Consider the following 22,517-nt stretch of genomic DNA (forward strand, 5'->3'; position numbering starts at 1 on the left):
CATTGCTGTGTTGCCATGGTGACTTTACCATAAGTTTCTGTGTACTAGCAGTTGATTGAATTTCTCCCTTCAGCTGGTTTGCTCTGTTAAGTGCCGTCAGTGTAGCATTTATGTGGTACTGCATACACACAGACATATGATTGTGGTGTGCACACTTGTCATTAAAAATAGTTTCCATCATGGTACCCACACAGAAATACAGAAATACACCATGAAACTTTGCTTATAGATACCCCAGAGTCATTTAAATGGATCCCCATGCTTAGATTGTTTGTCTTGTTTCCAGCCAAAATATCTTCTTAAATCAAGAAGGATTTTCTTGTTTAAAAAAAAAATAAAAAAAATAAAATAATCAAAATTAAGTGACTTTTTGCTTGAAACAAGCTAAATAATCTGCCAATGGCGTTATCAAAATAAGCTTGTTTTCTGTTTGAAATAAGACCACCCTTAGGTTTTTTTTTTTTGTGTTTTGTTTTTTTTAGCACCACCTTCTTGTAGCCAATCAAATGAGGCTTATGCTGACTCTCCATCTACTCTTATTTGATTGGTTTAATAAACACATCATATGCCAAGACATTTCATTTATAATTTAATTGATATTTAATGTACAGATACAGTAAAAATAATAATGAAAAAAAAAACTTAATTAAAATAACATAAAATAACTACTATTAGGTTATATCTTCATACTGTATTTCGAGCTGTGTTTCCTTCTCCTCCTCAACAGTTAATATGACTTATTAGTGTATTGTAATATTATATTGTAATTTTGATGATACTTAAAAAGGTGTAATATCTGCACTAGCCTAATACATGCATAATCTCATCTGTCTACTGATCCATTTTTAAACACAAATTTGTTTCAGTAATATTTGAACCAACAGTAATATTTTTATTTTAACATGTTGTAATTTAAAGGAATTTTACAAAATGTTACTAGAATATTTATTAAAATATTAATCTGTAACTTATTTAGCATTTAGCCTTTCATATGTAATACTATCATGTAACCACTAGATGGATGTTTAGCTCTCTCTATATAAACATAAACATGACTGTACTGTAATTTGTTTTTCTATAACAAACTATAAGATAATTTCTATAAAAATTGTAATGTCATGGCAGTGAAATATAGCTTGTTTTATATTTAATGTAATTACATTAATTTTAGATAAACGGAGATTTACGCTACAATAAATATTATAACTGCTAATATGTTATATATATATATATATATATATATATATGTGTGTGTGTGTGTGTGTGTGTGTGTGTGTGTGTGTGTGTGTGTGTGTGCGTGTGTGTGTGTGTGTGTGACCCTGGACCACAAAACCAGTCTTTGAGTGTATATTTTTCGAAATTTTGATTTAAAAGTCATTTGAAATCTGAATAAATAAGCTTTCCATTGATGTAAGGTTTATTAGGATCAAACTAAATTTGACCGGGATACAACTATTGGAAAATCAGGAATCTGAAACTGCAAAAAAAGTCAAAATATAAAAAGCATAAGCCTATGAGGTTATCCAAATGAATTCTTAGCAATTCATATTATTAATTAAAAAAAACTGTTTTGATATATTTACGGTTGGAAATTTACAAAATATCTTCATGATTTTTGACATAAAAGAAAAATAGTTTTGACCCATACAAGTTTTATTTATTATTATTTTTATTTTTATTTTATTTTTTGGCTATTGCTAAAAAATATACCCCAATGACTTAAGACTGGTTTTGTTGTCCAGGGTAGCATATAATATTGTGCTAATTGATTTGATTATCTGAATGTGCTCATCTATAACTTTTTTAATTTAAGTTTTTTTTTCTTACAATGGGAGGAGAAATGCAGAGAAGAAACAGAAGGATTGTTTGTGTGTGTGTGACTGTGATCTGAAAGAGTATATCATTGGATTAAATACAAATAATGAAAACAAGTAGCATTTACAAACATTTCATGGTTTTCTCAGATCCAACTTCTCTATTCTTTGTAATGACTTTTAACCAAATGATGTCAAGTTGGTTTGATTTGTTGATTTGTGTTGTGAATGTAAAGTTGGTTACCATCAAGTTCACATGATTGTACAGTAGAAGAGTAAGCACAGTTTTGTTCCTCACAGTAACACATGATAACTGCACACTTTGTGTTCAGTTTGACAAGTACATCTGTAAAAAATAAATGGCACTTGATTTGAAAGTTTGTTTTATATTCTATTCCAACAGCATTAAAACATTTTTAATGTGACCTAAGGGTCTGTCACATGATTATTTTTTTATCCATAACTCTTAATTAGAAGACCTCTTCTAAGACAAGATTTTCTTTTCCTTGAAAAGCAAACATTTAAAGATAAAATATTGTATAATTATAAACAAATAAATGAACAAAAATGAGAGAAAATAAAACACAAACACATGGTTGCCACACATACACAGGTAGTTATTAATAATCCATAGATTCTTTGTTGCCACACTTTTAGCCTCTAAAGTGCCAAATTAAAATCTTAGACTGATTTTGATACTCATTCATTCAGAAGTGATTTTACTCCAGAATATCTGTTGCTCTGAAAGCAGCATAAAAAATAAAAAAAAAATCAAATTTTCATTAACTAATTAACATAACCCTAAAGCATTTAAAATAATACCAAAACATCAAAGAGTGTAAAAATACAGGGAATATTTTATAATACACTATAAATTCTTAAATACTGTAAAGGTTTTTACAGTGCACTATTCATCCTTGTGCTCTTCACTGTCTCTAACAGTCATCATTTTGCCTGTTTGTTTTTTAACCAACACATTTCACAACCCATCAGTAACCTCTAAAGCTATGTGGTGCTTTAGCAATAATTTGGCTAAATGTTAATATTTTCTTTTGTTTTCTTTTGTCTAAAAATAATGAAAACTGAGCCATAAATTACTCATCCTGAAGTCATCCTATGTGTATATTACTTTTTTCTTTCAGGTGAATTCAGTTGGAGTTATTAAAAAAATTGTCTTTGATCTTTCAAGCTGTTGTATGGAACTCAGTGGGTGTTGCACTCCATGGGTCCATGAGAAGTTTAATAAAAAGCTCATCCATTAAAAAAAGTGTCTCACACAGCTCCGGGGAATGAACACATGCCGTGTGTAGCGAAGTGATATGTTTTTGCAAGAAAAATATCCATATTCAAAATGTTATAATCACTTTAATCTAGCTTGCGCTTACAGTTGTAAACGAAGCAGTTCTGGGAATGACCTCATGTCTGCTTTGTGCATGCACCGCTCAGAAGTGACGCATGCAGAAATGCAACGTAGAGATCAAAACAAAACAACAGTCAATAATTAGAAGTGCAAACAAAGATTTGTAAAGAAGAATGAAAGAAGAGAGTCATATACACTTAGAATGATTTAAAGGTGAGTAATTTATGGGCTAATTTTGATTTCTGGATGAACTAAAACTTTAAGGGTTACAGTGTTTAATCTTTGCATAAAGCTCAGAGGAGTCTGCAAACAGCTCTTCCTCTGAGTTCTTTGACTCTGTTTGTTCAGTAAGCACATCTGCACTCACAATCACCTGTGCTTCTCTTTCTCTTGAAGGCTCTCCCATTGAGCTCTTAGTCTTTACCAGCCCACCAGAACAATCCTGGACCATACTGTAGACAGCATGAAGTGAGGAGACGCTCCCGATCTCTCGTGGTTTAAAGTTTGTGAAGTCAATGGAGGAATAAATGATGGATTCTTGGTTTGCTGTGGCGTTTCCAGCAGATGACATCGTGACATGAACAGAGTCGTCTTGATTCTCCTGTGGAACGACCTGAAGGATTGACAGGACTGAATCAGTGCTGGAAAGCTCCGGTGTGTCTGTTTAAAGTGTTTAGCAGTGTACCAGTTGTGTAGTTGTGTACTAGTTTCGTTTTTGTGTATTTATTTACTTTACATTTTTTGTGAATGTGTAGTTTTTATGAATTCATGAATTGTGGGTTTTTCTGTGTCTGTTGTTACTCACTTCATTGGTAGTTTGATCACTTCTCTTAGCACCTACTTGTGTAGAGTGTGAAAGTTTCCCATTTTCTTTTCTAAAACAAACAAACAAACAAAAAACCTTTAGTCCAATGTTTAAATAATTTATATTCTAAATGAGCTTCACAGTTAGCAAAATCAATAAATCAGACAGGATTGGTGTTTAAGTCACATATTATGAATATCATTGCATTAGATACAAATGATCAAAACAACTGACATATACTAACTTTTTACTGTATGCTCAAGGGCTTCTCAGATCTGACTTCTCTATTATTTGCCATGACACAAAATGGTTTCAAGATGGTTATTAATAGTGTGAATGTGAAGTTGGTTCCCCTCAAGTTCACAGAAATGTACAGTAGAAAAAAAAACAGCAATTTTCATCACGTGACAACCACATGTCATTTTTATTTTTTAAGTTTGAAAAGTATATCTACAGTACAAAACCACACAAGTCTGTATTTTGAAAATATAATTTTGTAAATCTGCTTGTACTATTATATTATATAAATAATCTTGTTAGTTAGTGTTATTGCTGCAACAACAGTGAAACATTTTTAGATGTGACTTAATGGTACATTAAATTATAATACATCTACTGATTTTTCAAAAACATGTACAGTGAATAGAGATAAACCTCTTTTATGATGTGAATGTGTTCCCTTGACAAATATACATTTAAAACTGTATCAAAAATTGGTTAATGTACAAGGTTTATTACTGGTTTCACAGTGATCTTCTATTATGCATCATTCTTGATTCCTCATATGTGTCTTGCACCTACCGTACACAGAAACATGTAATGGTGCACAACAACACGACCACCGAACCCACAACAACTCCAATCAGCACAGAGGAAAGATTAAAACCTAAAAAAATAAATAAATAAATGAGTGTTTGGAAAACCACTGATGATTCACTGATTCAGTTAGTAAAGTGCTGGAGAGTTATGGTGTAATCTTTAATGTTATATATACATTACATAATAAATTAGCATTAGCATTCATACTAATGTTAATATTTTGTTTCCCAAAGCTCAGACAGCTGACCTGTTCCATTATATCATAACTAAAGATATATAAATATTCTGCAATTAGCTTAAAATGTATCTTTTAACCGGGAACAGTTGGGTGAAAACCTTAAAATTTGTCAGGGAACCAGGATACACCTGTGCTACTTTTAAAAATTGATCAATTGAAGGAATCTCAGGAGACAGTAAGTGAAGCTAACATTGGATTCAGATGTACCTTGATGCCTTCCTTTCGATTTACATGTATTCATTAAAAAATTATTGACACAAGTTCTTCTACTGGATGAATCACAGAACTGAAACTCACGTGCAACAGATGAAGTAAGCTGATAGAGTTGACTTGCATTTCCATGAATGTTTCTGCTGACACACTGCAGTGTGGATGTGTGTGTGAGAGACTGATGAAGAGTGATGGAGCTCCTCAAGCCTGTGCTGCTCAATCGCTCTTCACTGATGAACGTGTTTGAAGAGTTAGTGACAGGACGTCCAGACAGATGCCACTCCAGTTCAGGAGAGGGATTCCCATCAGCCTCACAGAAACACAGAGTTACATCAGTCCTGTTACAGCTGGGGGATGGAGAGATTTTAGGTGCATCTGATAAAGAGAAAGAGAGAATGAAGTGATACATGGAGATCTTATGGAGAAGAAAAGAACTAATGCCACAAACATCTTACACTGAAGATGTACTGTGATGTTGTCCTGTGCTGTTTTGTTCTGGTCCTGTAGCTGGTAGGTTATAGTGCAGGTGAAAGTGACTCTGTGCTGACGGTGAGTAGCAGTGAAGTTCAGATCAGAGATGAGCTCCTCTCGTCTGCTGCTCTCACTGAGGGGGATTCTGGGAGTGGAGCTCCATGTGAGAGTTGGTGGAGGAGAGGAGCAGAGAGTCTCAGCAGAGCAGCGCAGACTCACAGAGCTCCCCTCCAACACCTCCAACACCTCCTTCTGATCCTGCACCTCCTTCTGCTCCACATACAGCTGCACGGTGGGTTTGGGGGGAGAGTCTGAAACAAACACACATTTATGTTGTATATATGAATATGCTGATTATAAAGTAAGATTTTGGAGGATGCCTATTTTCCTCTAAGATAAATAAATAAAAATCTATATTGATCATGGTAATTCTGTCATGGATTAAAATGTTGTTGTCCTTTAGATTTCTGCAATAAAATGTTCATTTCAGATAGTGATTGTGAAAGAGATTTCATTGTACTGTACTAGATCATAATTTACAGTTTATAATATTTTCCAGTCATGAAGTCACTCACCAATCACATCAATTGAAACACTTGTTTCTTTAAAGGTCCATTTCAGTCCAGCTTCACCCTCAATCCTGAAGTAATATTGACCTTTGTGATTTGATCTGAGGTCATAAAAAACAGTGGTACAGTCTTTGTCTTTTAATTTTCCAGTTATATTCCCTTTCATGGAGGATTTCTGGATTGATGAGCTTGAGTAAAACACTAGATTGTTGTCCACACTGGTCCCGTCTTTGAACCACATTCCTGTAGCACTTTCAGTGAGGTTTTTGTCATATTGTTCCTGAATCTCAAATCTGCACTTTATGATCACACAGGATCCACTGAGAGCGTTGATCTTCTCTGGCAGACTGATGTTGAAATCTCTACAGCAAACAGCTACAGTAACAACACACACACGATGAAAAGCATTTAAACACAAACAAAAATAAACCCTGAAGCATTCAGACACACATTTCTGATTTGTTATGAACAAAATTTATATTTATTTAATTATATTAAAACAGAATTTTATAAAGGGTGAACATAAGCAGAACAACAGCAACATTTACCTCAAACATACTATTAATTTATTTAATAGTAACTGTAAAATTGCTTATAGAGAATGAGATCCCAAATTTCAGAAAAAATATTTTATGTATCAGTCACTATCTTAATGAAAAGTTTCAGTAGTTTCATGTATGAAGACTAAATGTAGTTAAGCACTTCAATTTAAGTTACTAGTTAATTTATATCTCAGTCATGAAGAAGAAGAAGAAGAAGAAGAAGATGATGATGATGAAGAAGAAGAAAGGAATGAAAATCAAACCTTGTAAGAGAAAACAGAAAAGAATGATTTTCTCTGCAGTGTCCATCTCTTTATTAACAGATGCTCAGTCCCTGAGGAAAAACACGCTTAAGTATTTACATGCATATATAACTAAAAAAAGGATTCATGAGAATCACATATTAAGCTCCTCAAATAATGCAAATTAATAGTTTGGAAATATACAAAATTAAGCTTCTAACAAAAAAAAAGGTTTCCAACAATGAAACATCTAAAGAAAAAGAAGAATTTAAGACTTACCAGAAACAAGAAAACAGTCTGAACTGCTGCTGATTTGAGACTGAGTGGAAGTGTGTGAATCACAAGCACAGAATACTGACTGAACTTCCTGTGTCAGCATCAGCTTGCATGTTTAACTTGTAAATGAGAAAGTGCTTCTTTAATCACTTGTAAATGCATGACCTTTTAGCATTTTAGCACTTACAACAAACTTCCCGCATTTTTGTAGTATTTTATGTTCTGAACTCCACTTCTTTCTCTTGTGGAATGATAGAAAAGATTGACAGAGTTAAATTAGAGCTGAAAAAAATTATTGCAGCTTTTCAGCTCTGTGTCAGTTTTACTAATTTATTTTCTGAAAAGCATGTGTTCATGTTTTACTTTTTTGTTTTGTGCTTTATGTTTGTCAGGCAAGCCTGGATCAGAGTGTATTTTAGTGTCTGTGAAGTCAGTTCCTCACAAGTGCAAAAACCCAGCAGAGGAAACATGATGTTCATATCACTTCTCAAATACTGCTCAAAATACTTTTTGTGTTTATTTTAACTTGTATATTTAGTTTTTATTTACCATCAATTGTTAAAATAACATTTCAATTATTAATTTAATACAGTGCACTTTTTTGTAGATAGCTACACGTATTTACATTGTGAATCACTATAACTGGGTAAATCACTTTTATCTGCACCATATTTTATGTCAGAAAAACCTGTGAACTCATGATTTACACTAATTTTATACAACATTAGTAATTTTTCATTTACAGATTATATTTGGCGTCGACAAAAAAGGGATTCAAACCGATTTTTAGATATGTTTAGAATATACTGGTTAATATGAAAATATGCCAAAGAGCCATGACATTTTTCTTTATATCAACGGCTACATTTATTTATGGTAATCATCTTTAACAGCAGAAAGCAAAAAAAAAAAAAAAAAAAAACAGTATGACTTTTAAATGGAAAAAGAATTATTTGTTATTTTATTTTCATTTTTTACCTGTTTTAGAAGTCAAAGAAAAAAATAGTATTTATTAGTGGTTTACCTAACAGTCCATAAAACAGTTACATTATATTATATTAAACAATAACTAGAATGCATGCACATACAAAAAGTTGTAAAATCCATTCAAATATATATATAATGACATTTGCAAAGTAATTACATTTATACATTTCTGCCAGTATTTCTTAATCTTCATGCCTGTATAACATATTAAGACATAACATACACATGTAAAGATTTCTTTTGTTTTTATGAATCTTTCATGTGGAAATATAAGTATTTTAGAAACTTGAAAGTACAGCTGACTGAAGAAGACAAAGGAGGAAATCAGATGAGTGTTTGTTGATTATTGTGTGTCACTTCTCTTAATGTTCAAAGTCTCATATTCAGAGGGTGGAGCAGAGAGCTGAAGAGACGCATATGTGTCCGCTGCCTCATTCTGAGCCTGAAAACAGAAACACTCTTCAACACCATCATCATCATCATCATCATCATCATCATCATTCTGCATTAACATATCCACTATGAAATAAAAGACTCACCTTTTGCATAGTGGACAATCTGGGGGACAAAAATATACAAGTTAAGAATAATAGGTATATTGATAAATTATTTATATTTTGCAACAACATTGTATGGAAGTTCTAAGCGGCCATGCATTATAATATTTTTTCTTCTCGTTTTCTCGTTATAATGACTTAATTTTCTCGTTATCTCGACATAATGAAGTTCGTTTTCTCGTTATAACGACTTCATTTTCTCGTTTTCTCGACATAACGAAGTTCGTTTTCTCGACGTAACGAAGTTCGTTTTCTCGTTATAACGAATTAATTTTTTCTATGAAGTTACAAAACTGCGCCAGCAGGTGGCACTATAGACCTGAATATAACTGATGGGGCGTTGTACACTATCCACTTTACTGTACGTGGACCTTCCTCATGATCGCTATAATTTGTGCAGTCTTCATTACTGACATTTAATGAATTCATAAATGTTAAATGCTTGAATCAATATGAATATTTTGTGTATTAAGTTCCTGCTAGATGCATGAGTTTCACCAACGCGTTCTGTGTCATAAAATAATTGCTTATCAAAACCAAGGTTGACATGACTGTATTCTGTTTATCTACAGTAGGACGGGATTTAACGATGTAGGCTGATGTGCTTCTTTTCCATATTACTAATCTTTATTGTTAACCATATTGATGAGAAATGTGATGTATATGTAAAACCCATAGGCTAATTTAATTCAGTTTTGTTCTATAATGTTGTAATCGTTTTTTTCTACACACACACACACTACACACATGATATCTGCCACATCGTATAATGAGTACTACAAATTACAAATTATATATAATTTTATTTCAAATAAAGGGAAAATGAAAACTGAGTTTAATCCAAGCAGCTCTAATTTCGCGGTGTTGCCATTTAAACATGTTAATTACAAAACCAAAACGTTCATTGTACTGTCTCTGGAAAAATCAACAGTGATTGATCAGCCTTTATTTATATACAGTATTGTAGACGTTATTACCTAGGTGAAGCAAAATTTGCTGAAATATAGGCTACAGTAAGAGCGCCTGCATGGTTGTCCATCAGATGCCTGTCAAAGTTGAGTTTGTTACTATAGCAACAGTAACACTGTCGTGTCGTTATAACGAGAAAACAAACTTTCGTTATGTCGAGATATCGAGAAAAATAAGTCGTTATAACCATAGACAGTAAAAGAAATGGACACAGCGACCCCATTGGAACTCAATTGAGACAAGTGAAGCCCATTTTTAGCGTTTTTTAGCACTTCCGTTTCTGACGCGCAGACTCAAACGAAGCTTGACGACGTCAGCAACCTGTCTGACAGATGTAAATCTTCTAGTAGCTGTGCGTGCAAACTGCCATCGTTAATCTTGCAGAGACGGCGAGCTTGAGCGGGGAGTTCTTTGTCGTGAGTGAGCAGGAGTAAGTTTTCTTATTAATTATTTTGTATAGTATTTTAAAATGTAACGCCAGTACGCCATATTAAGTTAATTGCCTGCGAGCTTCTCCTCCTGTCTGTACGGTAATGGGACAGAGAGACGAGTGGTTATGACGCAATCGTTAGCCTATTTTTTACGAAAACTGTTTATACGGGGCCATAATGTAACATAGAAGGTAATGGAGCCCTTTATACATTGTCGTGTATCTTTAGAAATAAATAATGGACAAACGTAGTCTTTAAACGCCTCAGATATAAAGTTATTCGCTGTCAAAGTGACGCCAAAATGAATGGGAGTCAATGGGAATGCTAACGCAAGTGAAGTTCTGCTAAAAGATGGCAGCCCCCACCCGACTTCAACTTCCGGTCGAGTTCCTTGCCCCCTGGTTATAACGAGAAAACAAAAAGGAAAACAATTATAATGCATGGCCGCTTAGAACTTCCGTAACCTTGTCAAAGTTATTATCATTATTTATTTATTTGTTTTGCAAATAGATGCATCATGCAAGCAGATTAACAACCATTTTATTCATCACAACAACTAACGTTTGGCCAGTCTTCTTGGACTTGATAGATATGCTATAGTCCTAGTAATAAATGTGACTTGCTTTGACAACGAAATACTAGAATATTCACAGATTTTTAGTATTCAAGCAATTTTTGGGGCCACTGTATGAGACTAAAGCATGTTCTTTGATTTTTAAAGGTATTAACTTTGCGTGAAGGCTATAATAAACTACAGCATTTTGTGTGTGTGTGTTTTCTGAACACACTTTAAATTATAATACATTTTATCTACTGATTTTTCAAAAACATGTACAATGAATAGAGATAAACCTCTTTTATGATGAGAATGTGTTCCCTTGACAAATATACATTTAAAACTGTATCAAAAATTGGTTAATGTACAAGGTTTATTACTGGTTTCACAGTGATCTTCTATTATGCATCATTCTTGATTCCTCATATGTGTCTTGCACCTACCGTACACAGAAACATGTAATGGTGCACAACAACACGACCACCGAACCCACAACAACTCCAATCAGCACAGAGGAAAGATTAAAACCTAAAAAAATAAATAAATAAATGAGTGTTTGGAAAACCACTGATGATTCACTGATTCAGTTAGTAAAGTGCTGGAGAGTTATGGTGTAATCTTTAATGTTATATATACATTACATAATAAATTAGCATTAGCATTCATACTAATGTTAATATTTTGTTTCCCAAAGCTCAGACAGCTGACCTGTTCCATTATATCAAAACTAAAGATATATAAATATTCTGCAATTAGCTTAAAATGTATCTTTTACCTGGGAACAGTTGGGTGAAAACCTTAACATTTGTCAGGGAACCAGGATACACCTGTGCTACTTTTAAAAATTGATCAATTGAAGGAATCTCAGGAGACAGTAAGTGAAGCTAACATTGGATTCAGATGTACCTTGATGCCTTCCTTTCGATTTACATGTATTCATTAAAAAATTATTGACACAAGTTCTTCTACTGGATGAATCACAGAACTGAAACTCACGTGCAACAGATGAAGTAAGCTGATAGAGTTGACTTGCATTTCCATGGATGTTTCTGCTGACACACTGCAGTGTGGATGTGTGTGTGACAGACTGATGAAGAGTGATGGAGCTCCTCAAGCCTGTGCTGCTCAATCGCTCTTCACTGATGAACGTGTTTGAAGAGTTAGTGACAGGACGTCCAGACAGATGCCACTCCAGTTCAGGAGAGGGATTCCCATCAGCCTCACAGAAACACACAGTTACATCAGTCCTGGTACAGCTGTGGGATGGAGATATTTTAGATGCATCTGATAAAGAGAAAGAGAGAATGATGTGATACATGGAGATCTTATGGAGAAGAAAAGAACTGATGTCACAAACATCTTACACTGAACATGTACTGTGATGTTGTCCTGTGCTGTTTTGTTCTGGTCCTGTAGCTGGTAGGTTATAGTGCAGGTGAAAGTGACTCTGTGCTGACGGTGAGTAGCAGTGAAGTTCAGATCAGAGATGAGCTCCTCTCGTCTGCTGCTCTCACTGAGGGGGATTCTGGGAGTGGAGCTCCATGTGAGAGTTGGTGGAGGAGAGGAGCAGAGAGTCTCAGCAGAGCAGCGCAGACTAACAGAGCTCCCCTCCAACACCTCCTCCTGATCCTGTACCTCCTCTTGATCCTGTACCTTCTTCTGATCCTTCACCTCCTTCTGATCCACATACAGCTGCACGGTGGGTTTGGGGGGAGAGTCTGAAACAAACACACATTTATGTTGTATATATGAATATTCTGATTATAATGTAACATTTTGGAGGAAGACTTTTTTCCTCTAAGATAAATAAATAAATACAAATTTATATTGATCATGGAAACTCTGGCATGGATTGAAATTTTGTTGTCCTTTAGATTTCTGTAATAAAATGTTCATTTCAGATAGTGATTGTGAAAGAGATTTTATTGTCCTGTACTAGATCACAATTTACAGTTTATAATATTTTCCAGTCATAAAGTCACTCACCAATCACATCAATTGAAACACTTGTTTTTGTATAGATATATTTCAGTCCAGCTTCACCATCAATCCTGAAGTAATATTGACCACTGTGATTTGATCTGAGGTCATAAAAAACAGTGGTACAGTCCTTGTCTTTTAATTTTCCAGTTATATTCCCTTTCATGGAGGATTTCTGGCTTGATGTGCTTGAGTTAAACACTAGATTGTTCTTCACATCAATCCAATCTTTGAGCCACTGTCCTGTAGCACTTTCAGTGAGGTCTTTGTCATATTGTTCCTGAATCTCAAATCTGCACTTTATGATCACACAGGATCCACTGAGAGCGTTGATCTTCTCTGGCAGACTGATGTTGAACTCTCTACAGCAAACAGCTACAGTAACAACACACACACGATGAAAAGCATTTAAACACAAACAAAAATAAACCCTGAAACATTCAGACACACATTTCTGATCTGTTATAAACAAAATATATGTTTTTAATTCTTACATTTAATTATATTGAAATATAATTTTATAAAGGGTGAACATAAGCAGAACAACAGCAACATTTACCTCAAACATACTATTAATTTATTTAATAGTAACTGTAAAATTGTTTATAGAGAATGAGATCCCAAATTTCAGAAAAAATATTTTATGTATCAGTCACTATCTTAATTAAAAGTTTCAGTAGTTTCATGTATGAAGACTAAATGTAGTTATGCTCTTCAATTTAAGTTACTAGTTAATTTATATCTCAGTCATGAAGAAGAAGAAGAAGAAGAAGAAGAAGATAATGATGATGAAGAAGAAAGGAATGAAAATCAAACCTTGTAAGAGAAAACAGAAAAGAATGATTTTCTCTGCAGTGTCCATCTCTTTATTAACAGATGCTCAGTCCCTGAGGAAAAACACACTTAAGTATTTACATGCATATATAACTAAAAAAAGGATTCATGAGAATCACATATTAAGCTCCTCAAATAATGCAAATTAATAGTTTGGAAATATACAAAATTAAGCTTCTAACAAAAAAAGGTTTCCAACAATGAAACATCTAAAGAAAAAGAAGAATTTAAGACTTACCAGAAACAAGAAAACAGTCTGAACTGCTGCTGATTTGAGACTGAGTGGAAGTGTGTGAATCACAAGCACAGAATACTGACTGAACTTCCTGTCAGCATCAGCTTGCATGTTTAACTTGTAAATGAGAAAGTGCTTCTTTAATCACTTGTAAATGCATGAACTTTTAGCATTTTAGCACTTATAACAAACTTCCCGCATTTTTGTAGTATTTTATGTTCTGAACTCCACTTCTTTCTCTTGTGGAATGATAGAAAAGATTGACAGAGTTAAATTAGAGCTGAAACAAATTATTGCAGCATTTCAGCTCTGTGTCAGTTTTACTAATTTATTTTCTGAAAAGCATGTGTTCATGTTCTCCTTCTTTATTTTGTGCTTTATTTTTGTCAGGCCAGCCTGGGTCAGAGTGTATTTTAGTGTCTGTGAAGTCAGTTCCTCACAAGTGCAAAAACCCAGCAGAGGAAACATGATGTTCATATCACTTCTCAAATACTGCTCAAAATACTTTTTGTGTTTATTTTAACTTGTATATTTTGTTTTTATTTACCATCAATTATTAAAATAACATTTCATTTCAATTATTATTTAATACAGTGCACTTTTTTTGAAGATAGCTACACGTATTTACATTGTGAATCACTATAACTGGGTAAATAACTTTTATCTGCACCATCAGTGCTTTAAGTGGCCCAAAAGAGGTGCCTGTACTCTATTATAGCATATATATAATAATAATAATAATAATAGATAATGAATTTCAAACCTTAACTAAACACATCTTTATTCAAAGATCAACCGTCTGTCATTACTCTTTAGTCTGCCACAAGAAACAACAACATTAAAATCATGAAATCAAAAAACAATGACTGTTGTAACAGTGCGTAAATCAGACCTTTCTGTAACGCTAACGCTAATAAGCTTAAACGAAGCGGAGTATTTTTTTGTACACAGTCAGTGCCATGAACTGTCAATCACTCCTGTAGGCGTGCATCACTGTCCTCCTTGCAGCTGCAGCAACTTGCACTCTCTTCATCAAGCTTTAAAACAAAAAGGGGACAAAAAGTTAATATTGTCTTTGTGCATATAGATTAATTAGATTAATGAATATCTAAATTCTTGCCTAGCCGTCTACGGTAATTATTTTTAGAATTTAGAAAAAAGATGCTGCAGCCAATGAGCAGTGGTCGGTGGCTGGTTGCAGGACGACTCAACCTCCGCAGACAGTTTTTAATGTTTATCAGACAATAACTACTCGAGATTTTGCTTTAGCATACTTTTCGGGACAATTAGGGCCAGATTTGGGATTCAGGACAACAGTTTCGATTTCGTGACTGTCCCAAATTTTTCGGGACGTCTGGTCACCCTTCCTGAAAGAGCTACTGCTTTACTTTACTAGCTTGCATCTGACATGCAGCGATATCATTTAGGCTTGGTGGGGTGACAGTCAATGGGTCATGTAATTTTGATCTTGTTGCTTTAGTTCTTAGACTCTGAAACCAGGAGAGCATTTGAAGTGTTGTTCACTGTATATGTGCGCATTTTACACACTCTCTCCGGCCACGTTGAGTTGTCAACACTGATAACGATAAAAGTGACGCGTGCGCTTTTCACTTATACTGTAAAACTCATGGGTGTATGGGTAATGTAGTTTCTGCTCTCGGTGGGACGAATTAGGGACCTTGCATTGTGAAAGGCGCTCTGAAAAGCGGCAGCGCAGGCAAAAGATTAAAACTTCTATTAAAACAGATGTCCAAATGAGCTTAACCATACGCTAAAAGCACATTCTGGGCGCTCGGAAAGGTGGCTGTACGCTCAAGAGCTATATTTGGAAGTGGCAGTACTGAGTACCGGTGCATACCGGCCCACTTAAAACACTGTGCACCATATTATATGTCAGAAAAACCTGTGAGCTCATGATCTACACTCATTTTATACATATATATATATATATATATATATATATATATATATATATATATATATATATATATATATATATATATATATATATATATATATATATATATGTGTGTGTGTGAGTGTGTGTGTGTGTGTGTGTACATATATGTGTATATATATATATATATATATATATATATGTGTGTGTGTGTGTGTGTGTGTGTGTGTGTGTGTGTGTGTGTGTGTATTTATGTACATATGCATATTTTACAAATGAGTTAGATAAAGAAAAAATTATGAACTTTACATTTTCAATTGAGAATATTTACCAAAAATACTTAAAGCTGATATTTGAGACTTAAATTTTTTTAAGGGCAACACAGATACATTTCCCTTAAGTATATAAGTTACTTACTACAAAATAGTCAGAAGAACACAGACTGCAGGATAGCAGGTTTGACGAAGGTGTGTTCCAAGCATTCTAAATTGTAGATGGCAAAAATCCTTCTGTATGCTTTTTATATTTATATAATTTCATGTACTGTAGGCCTAGTTAACTTAATCTATATCACACAAAGAGTAAAATTCTTCTGCAGATGCATGAACACATTAAATAATAATTTTTATGCAAGTTCAGCAAAGCAATAAATGACTTACATTTTTGACATAATATTGCTTGTTTTTACTCAATTTTGCCAACGAAAATAGATTTGCTACTCTGAGCAATGGATAGTGTAGAAAAAACTCAATCAACTGAGACGTTTTTTAACTAATTGAACCTGAAGAATCCGACCAAAAGTACAAACATGTACTACTAACCTGGAAGAACCTGAGCTTACCTCTAACCGATTCCAAAGGGTCTCCACCTTCAACTCCCTGGTAAGAGGAGTAGCGTTCCTAGTTCACATTGCAAAATCCTTCAAGCACACAAACCCAAACGGAAAATGCAAAGGTTGGCATAAATGTGACTTACCTCGTACTCCAGATAAAATGGACCAAGCAAGGAATGTTATCTTTAAAGCAACACAAAAGGCTGCATTTGCAAAAGAACTGTCAGCCCTACAAACTAACCAAGCTGTATCCAAAAGTAGCCGCTTACGGAAACTCAGTCCAATCATGGAGGACAATTTCATTTGTGTTGGTGGATGACTGAAGTACTCTGAGGTTGCAAACTGCAGGAAAATAATCCAATAATTATCCGCAAAGATAGCCACATATCCTTACTGCTCATTCGACATCACCATGAGCAAGTGAAACATCAGGGCTGCCACGGAAGGAGCAATAAGGGCAGCAGGATTGTGGATCTTGGGAGGCAAGTCACTTATCAATTCAGTACTCCATAAATGTATAACCTGTCGCAAGTTACATGGAAAGCTTGAAGAACAACACATGGCAGACCTACCAACTGAACGTCTGAATCTGTCCTCCCTTTATGTACGTGGGTCTCAATGTATTTGGACCCTGGTCTGTCACAAGCAGACGCACCAGAGGACAGGCAGAGAGCAAGTGGTGGGCCATCATGTTCTGCTGTATGAGTTCAAGAGCTGTGCACGTTGAGGTCATTGAGTCGATGGACGTGTCAAGTTGCATAAATGCTCTCAGACGCTTCTTTGTACTTGGAGGTCCTGCAAAACAGCTCCGTTCGGATTGCGGTACCAATTTCATCTGAGCGTGCAAGGGGCTTAGAATGGACAAAATGGTGCAGAATTACCTCAGTGAGCAAAGCTGGGAATTCAACCCACCACACAGTCTCACATGTGAGGCTCATGGGAGTGCCTGATCGGCATTGCCGGAAGAATCTTAGATTGAATGTTTCTGCAGCTGAAAACTCGCTTATCCCACGAAGTTCTTTGCACACTAATGGCAGACGTTACTGCTATCATTGATGCACGACCACTCTTACCTGTGTTTGCAGACCCAGAACAACTATTCATACTTTCACCTTCAGTGCTCCTTACACAGAAGACAGGAGTTCCACCTCCTCCTGGAGACTTCTCGAACAAGGACCTGTTCACAAAGCAATGGAGACAAGTTCAGGCTCTTGCAAACCAGTTCTGGACCCGCTGGAGCCGTGAATATTTACCTTGCTTGCAACACAGACAAAAGTGGACAGTACCTCACAGGAACCTTCGAGTAGGAGATCTACTGTAGTTCTGCTCAGGGACGAGCAGATAGCCCGCAAGTGTTGGCCTATGGCCAGAATCTCTGCCACACTACCTGGAAAGGATGGCTTTGTAATAAAGGTTGATGTCACAACATCTGACCAAGGCAATATAAAAACATTTCTAAGGCAAATTGCAGAATTTTTTTTACTTCTACCCAAAGAATGATCTAAAATCTAAGGTTTAGCCCATTCACAAGTTCATAGTGACCTCACATAGGTCAGGTATAATACATAATACAAATATTCTCAAGTAAAAATGTGAAGTTCATAATTTTTCTTTGTCTAACTCATTTGTAAAAAAGTATATATTTTTGTTTCATGTGATGAAGTCACTTCCTGTTTTGTCACTTCCGGTTAGTTAGTCCTGCATGAAAAACAATGAGACAGACATTGTGTGCGCTCTCTGATAATCCATTACATCCACTTAAAAGCACAGATTCATTTGTTCACAGTTCATTTGACACTAGATATGTTAAAGATCATATATTAGTGATGATTTTGTTAAAAAGACGATGTTTTGATAAGTTACTAAAAATTTTTGTTTACCATTGTGTAAAAGCTCTCAGCAATGTTATAGCCATTGTAATCGCTGCTACAAAGAGAACAATCGTTTATGATATGTTAAAGTAATTTATAATGCTATGTTAGTCAGGACACTTGACACTCAATATTGCTGTATTGTTTTATTACAGTTTTCACCACAAATTTTAATGAGGAAGAGTGACATTAAATGATCAACCTTACTACAACTCTGTCTTCATTGGCTACGGTTTAACTTGGTGTTTAGTCAGAATTTCAACACACTGCACGAGAACACTACAGTATCGGAGTAAACGTATACATTTTAATTAGGAATTGTAGTGGAGTAAAAGTAAACGGCTGAAATATAAAAACTCAAGTAAGGTACAGATACTCCCAAAAAATACTTAAGTACTGTAACAAAGTATTTTTACTTCGTTACACTACACCACTGGATTCATCTGCCCTGTTTGAAATAATTGATTCACTCAATGTCATCGCGGGGAGGTGTCACAAAGGCTGTACTTTTCATATCATAGTGAATTGAGGATTAGTGATTATTATTCTGCAAGTGAAATCTTGTTTCTCCTGGATTCGTGAGTACAGTTTTTTTCCTTTTCATCGAAAGAGCTCCAACTACCGCGCCAATGATGTACTGCAAATAAAAAACCAGAGTGTTACATTGAAATTGGGTTCATTATTATTATTATTTTCATTTTTTTTTTTTTTTTTTATTATAATGTTTTATAATAAATGTTGTTTTTAATTATTAATATTGTAATTAATAATGTTGAAACTGTGTGAATTGAATCATTTAGTCACTCACGTAACACACGAAAGAAAAAAGACAGGGAAAAAAGAAAAAAACATACCTGAGGAGTTCCTGGAAATAATAAATCAACATTTATTTATCATTTATTGTTATGTGTGTCCTGTTTCCTGTGGAAATTCTAAAGACTTTTATTCTCAAGTTTAAAAGTAACACAGTTTTAGGTACTTTAATTTACAAATAAGAAACATCAATCTGACACAACCAAGTGAAAATCTGAGACCTGGAGTATATACTGTAAATACTATAATGAAAGAGAAATGTTCCTTTACTGAGGTAGAGGTGGAAATCTCTTCTAGACAGATTGTTATTGTGTGAGCCATAAGATATTAACCTGGCAGGAGAACTACATACATAATACTGAACAAACAGTTTTAGCAAGCATCTTACAGCTCAACAAACTAAACAGTACTTCGGACAACTAAACAACTAAAGAACAAGAAGAGTTTAAGACTTACCAGAAACAAGACAAGGATATATCCAGTGTGCAGCAGTGTGATATGTTTCCTAAATGCAGAAAGACTGAGTGAACCTGTGCTGTGGGAACATACATTAATATACTGACTGACAAAACATATTCCTGTTTCAGCATCAACATAATGTTCACGGACACCATACAGACACAGTTATGTTAAATTAATATCAATCTAAGCCTCTTATTTTTATTCTTTTTTTTTCATCATGGGAATTATTCACCTTTCCTTTTTTCAGACTCCATAAAAGGAAAGACCATTCAATTTAGTAAACTAATTTTACTTCAAGTGATCTGTAAGACATATTCAGTCACTATCATACCTAATATAAAAAATAAATGTCAGTTCCACCACTGTCCTGCTCAGCTTTCATGCATTGAGAAGAGCTTTTCACACCCTTTCTGTCAGTATATATTTTTTCTTTAGACCAAAAGCATCTTATATGCCTATTGCCTTAAAAAAAAAAAAAAAAAAAAAAAAAAAAAAGAGAACTATTTGACAGCACCCGTTGCAAATTCTCACACCACAACCACATGCAGAAACGTGCTGCAGATTCTCACAACACAAACGAAGAAACGCTCATTAAACATTTCTGATGTGGTCTGGGCATATTTGCAGCGTGTTTCATAATTATTATTAATTTATTTATTTATTTATTTGCAGTGCATTTCTTTGGTTGTGTTACGAGAATTTGAACCACAGGTGTTGTCAGAATAATTAAGATGTTTTCCTAATATGCAGGTGTTGTTTTATTTTTATTTTTCAGCACGCTAAGCTTTCTCGGCTACCATACCAATGTTCCAAATAAATGATATTTCTACCATTCTAACTAGCTGTAAATTATATTTTACCCTTGTAAGAATTACAGAACCTCAGACACTTTGATCTTCTGAGACACTGAAAAGACAGACAGTGCATTAACATATAGTCATCTGTTCCCACATTTCACTGTGAGAAAGTGCGGGAAATGCCTCTCTCAAATATGTTATCAGTTCCTTCTCATCCCCTTCCTTATCCATCCTCCCTGCACTTGGTTTCACTCAGAATGGTCAATAATATAATGTTCTACATTAATGCAACTGATATTTACTGTCATGTTTGGTGTCATTTGAATTGTCTCAGGGCGACTGGTACAATGGTCTCAATCATACAAAAGTATAGACTAAAAGATAATACAGATCCTAAGAGTTAAGGGATATTTTGATTACTGTAATGGGAGTTCCCTTATCCCAGGGTCATCCATGTAAAATACCTTCTGTTCCCTTTGAGGTGTAAACTACCCTGGTCTGGGACCTGACTTAATGCAAATTCTGATGCATAAACAGACATATATTGCACACGTGCATGAGGAAATGACATCAATCAATCACTGACTGTTAATACAACACCAAGCAGTAACACCGACTGGATGATTTTAACAGAAAAACAGCACTGCCTTGTGGCGATACATAATTTAACACCTTCTTGATTCATGACATGACATGCTATACTATATCTGTTAAGTCCTGTAACTGTAGCTTCTCTGTAGTACTGTGTGCAGATATACAAGTGCTGGTCATATAATTAGAATATAATCAAAAAGTGTATTTATTTCACTAATTCCATTCAAAAAGTGAAACTTGTTTATTATATACATTCATTACACAGAGACTGATATATTTAAATGTGTGTTTTTTTTTTTTTTTTTTTTTTTTTTTTTTGATGATTATAGCTGACAGCTAAGGGAAATCCCAAATTCAGTATTTCAGAAAATTTCAATATTGTGAAAAGTTTCAATATTGAAGACACCTGGTGCCACATTTAGCTAATCAACTCTAAACACCTACAACGGCCTTTACTTGGTCTCTCAGTCTAGTTCTGTAGGCTACACAATCATGGGGAAGACTGCTGACTTGACAGTTGTCCAAAAGAAGACCATTGACACCTTGCACAAGGAGGGCAAGACACAAAAGGTTGTTGCAAAAGAGGCTGGCAGTTCACAGAGCTCTGTGTCCAAGCACATTAATAGAGTTTACACATTAAACATTTTTTTTTTTCTCCACCTGAACGTTTTTGTCTTTCTAGAAGAAAACTGTCTGGATTTTAATCATTGAGAAGACAAAATGAAAATCTTTGAACTACATTAATAGAGTGTCGAAGGGAAGGAAAAATGTGGTAGAAAAAAAGGGTACAAGCAATAGGGATAACTGCACCCTGGAGAGGATTGTGAAGCAAAATCCATTGAAAAAATTGGGGGAGATTCACAAAGAGTGGACTGCAGCTGGAGTCGGTGCTTCAAGAACCACTACGCACAGACGTATGCAAGACATGGGTTTCAGCTGTCACATTCCTTGTGTCAAGCCACTCTTGAACAACAGACAGCATCAGAGGCTTCTCAACTGGGCTAAAGACAAAAAGGACTGGACTGCTGCTGAGTTCATGAAACGCACACATGAATACAGAAATACACCATGAAACTCTGCTTATAGAGATCCCAGAGTAATTTAAATGGATCCCCATGCCATTCCCATCACTCCACATCTTAAGTAAATCCATGCACAGTTTGGTGCACAGTAGTGTTGTCAAAAGACCCGGTACTTTGGTACCAAGTCGGTACTAAAAAAATGTAAATGTGACTGTACCAGGTTTCTTTAAGTACTGGTAGTACAGAGGTCCCGTTCAAACCCGGTTCTTGATGCATACAGCGTTATGATTTCCGCGAAACATAAAACGAGGATGGAATCTCAAAATCCAGTCAT

At 34.8% G+C, this 22,517-nt stretch overlaps 2 protein-coding genes and 1 long non-coding RNA gene across 3 annotated transcripts in view; all 3 read right to left on the reverse strand.

The window, feature by feature from the left end:
* Positions 1–3,070: 3,070 nt before the first annotated feature.
* Positions 3,071–4,865, reverse strand: LOC113048089 (uncharacterized). The gene is made up of 3 exons (XR_003276397.1): positions 4,781–4,865; positions 3,980–4,049; positions 3,071–3,787 (listed from the first exon to the last, which is right to left on the reverse strand). It is a non-coding gene; the product is annotated as an uncharacterized LOC113048089 (long non-coding RNA).
* A 321-nt stretch (positions 4,866–5,186) lies between these two features.
* LOC113047735 (Schwann cell myelin protein-like) lies at positions 5,187–7,479 on the reverse strand. The gene is made up of 6 exons (XM_026209020.1): positions 7,350–7,479; positions 7,092–7,162; positions 6,293–6,661; positions 5,702–6,028; positions 5,334–5,621; positions 5,187–5,200 (listed from the first exon to the last, which is right to left on the reverse strand). The coding sequence occupies exons 2-6, from the start codon at positions 7,135–7,137 to the stop codon at positions 5,187–5,189; spliced, it is 1,044 nt and encodes a 347-aa protein (XP_026064805.1). The 5' UTR covers positions 7,138–7,162; positions 7,350–7,479.
* Positions 7,480–8,373: 894 nt separating this feature from the next.
* The window catches only part of LOC113047736 (SIGLEC family-like protein 1), a 32,265-nt gene continuing 18,121 nt past the window's right edge, over positions 8,374–22,517 (reverse strand). Inside the window, exons 5-6 of the mRNA XM_026209021.1 lie at positions 8,873–8,891; positions 8,374–8,775 (exon numbers count right to left, since the gene is read on the reverse strand). Coding sequence (XP_026064806.1) covers positions 8,677–8,775; positions 8,873–8,891 — 118 coding nt within the window. The 3' untranslated portion in view covers positions 8,374–8,676. The remainder of the gene's footprint in view (positions 8,776–8,872; positions 8,892–22,517) is intronic.

This window comes from Carassius auratus, chromosome 29, assembly GCF_003368295.1.
Source record: "Carassius auratus strain Wakin chromosome 29, ASM336829v1, whole genome shotgun sequence".
NCBI lineage: Eukaryota > Metazoa > Chordata > Actinopteri > Cypriniformes > Cyprinidae > Carassius > Carassius auratus.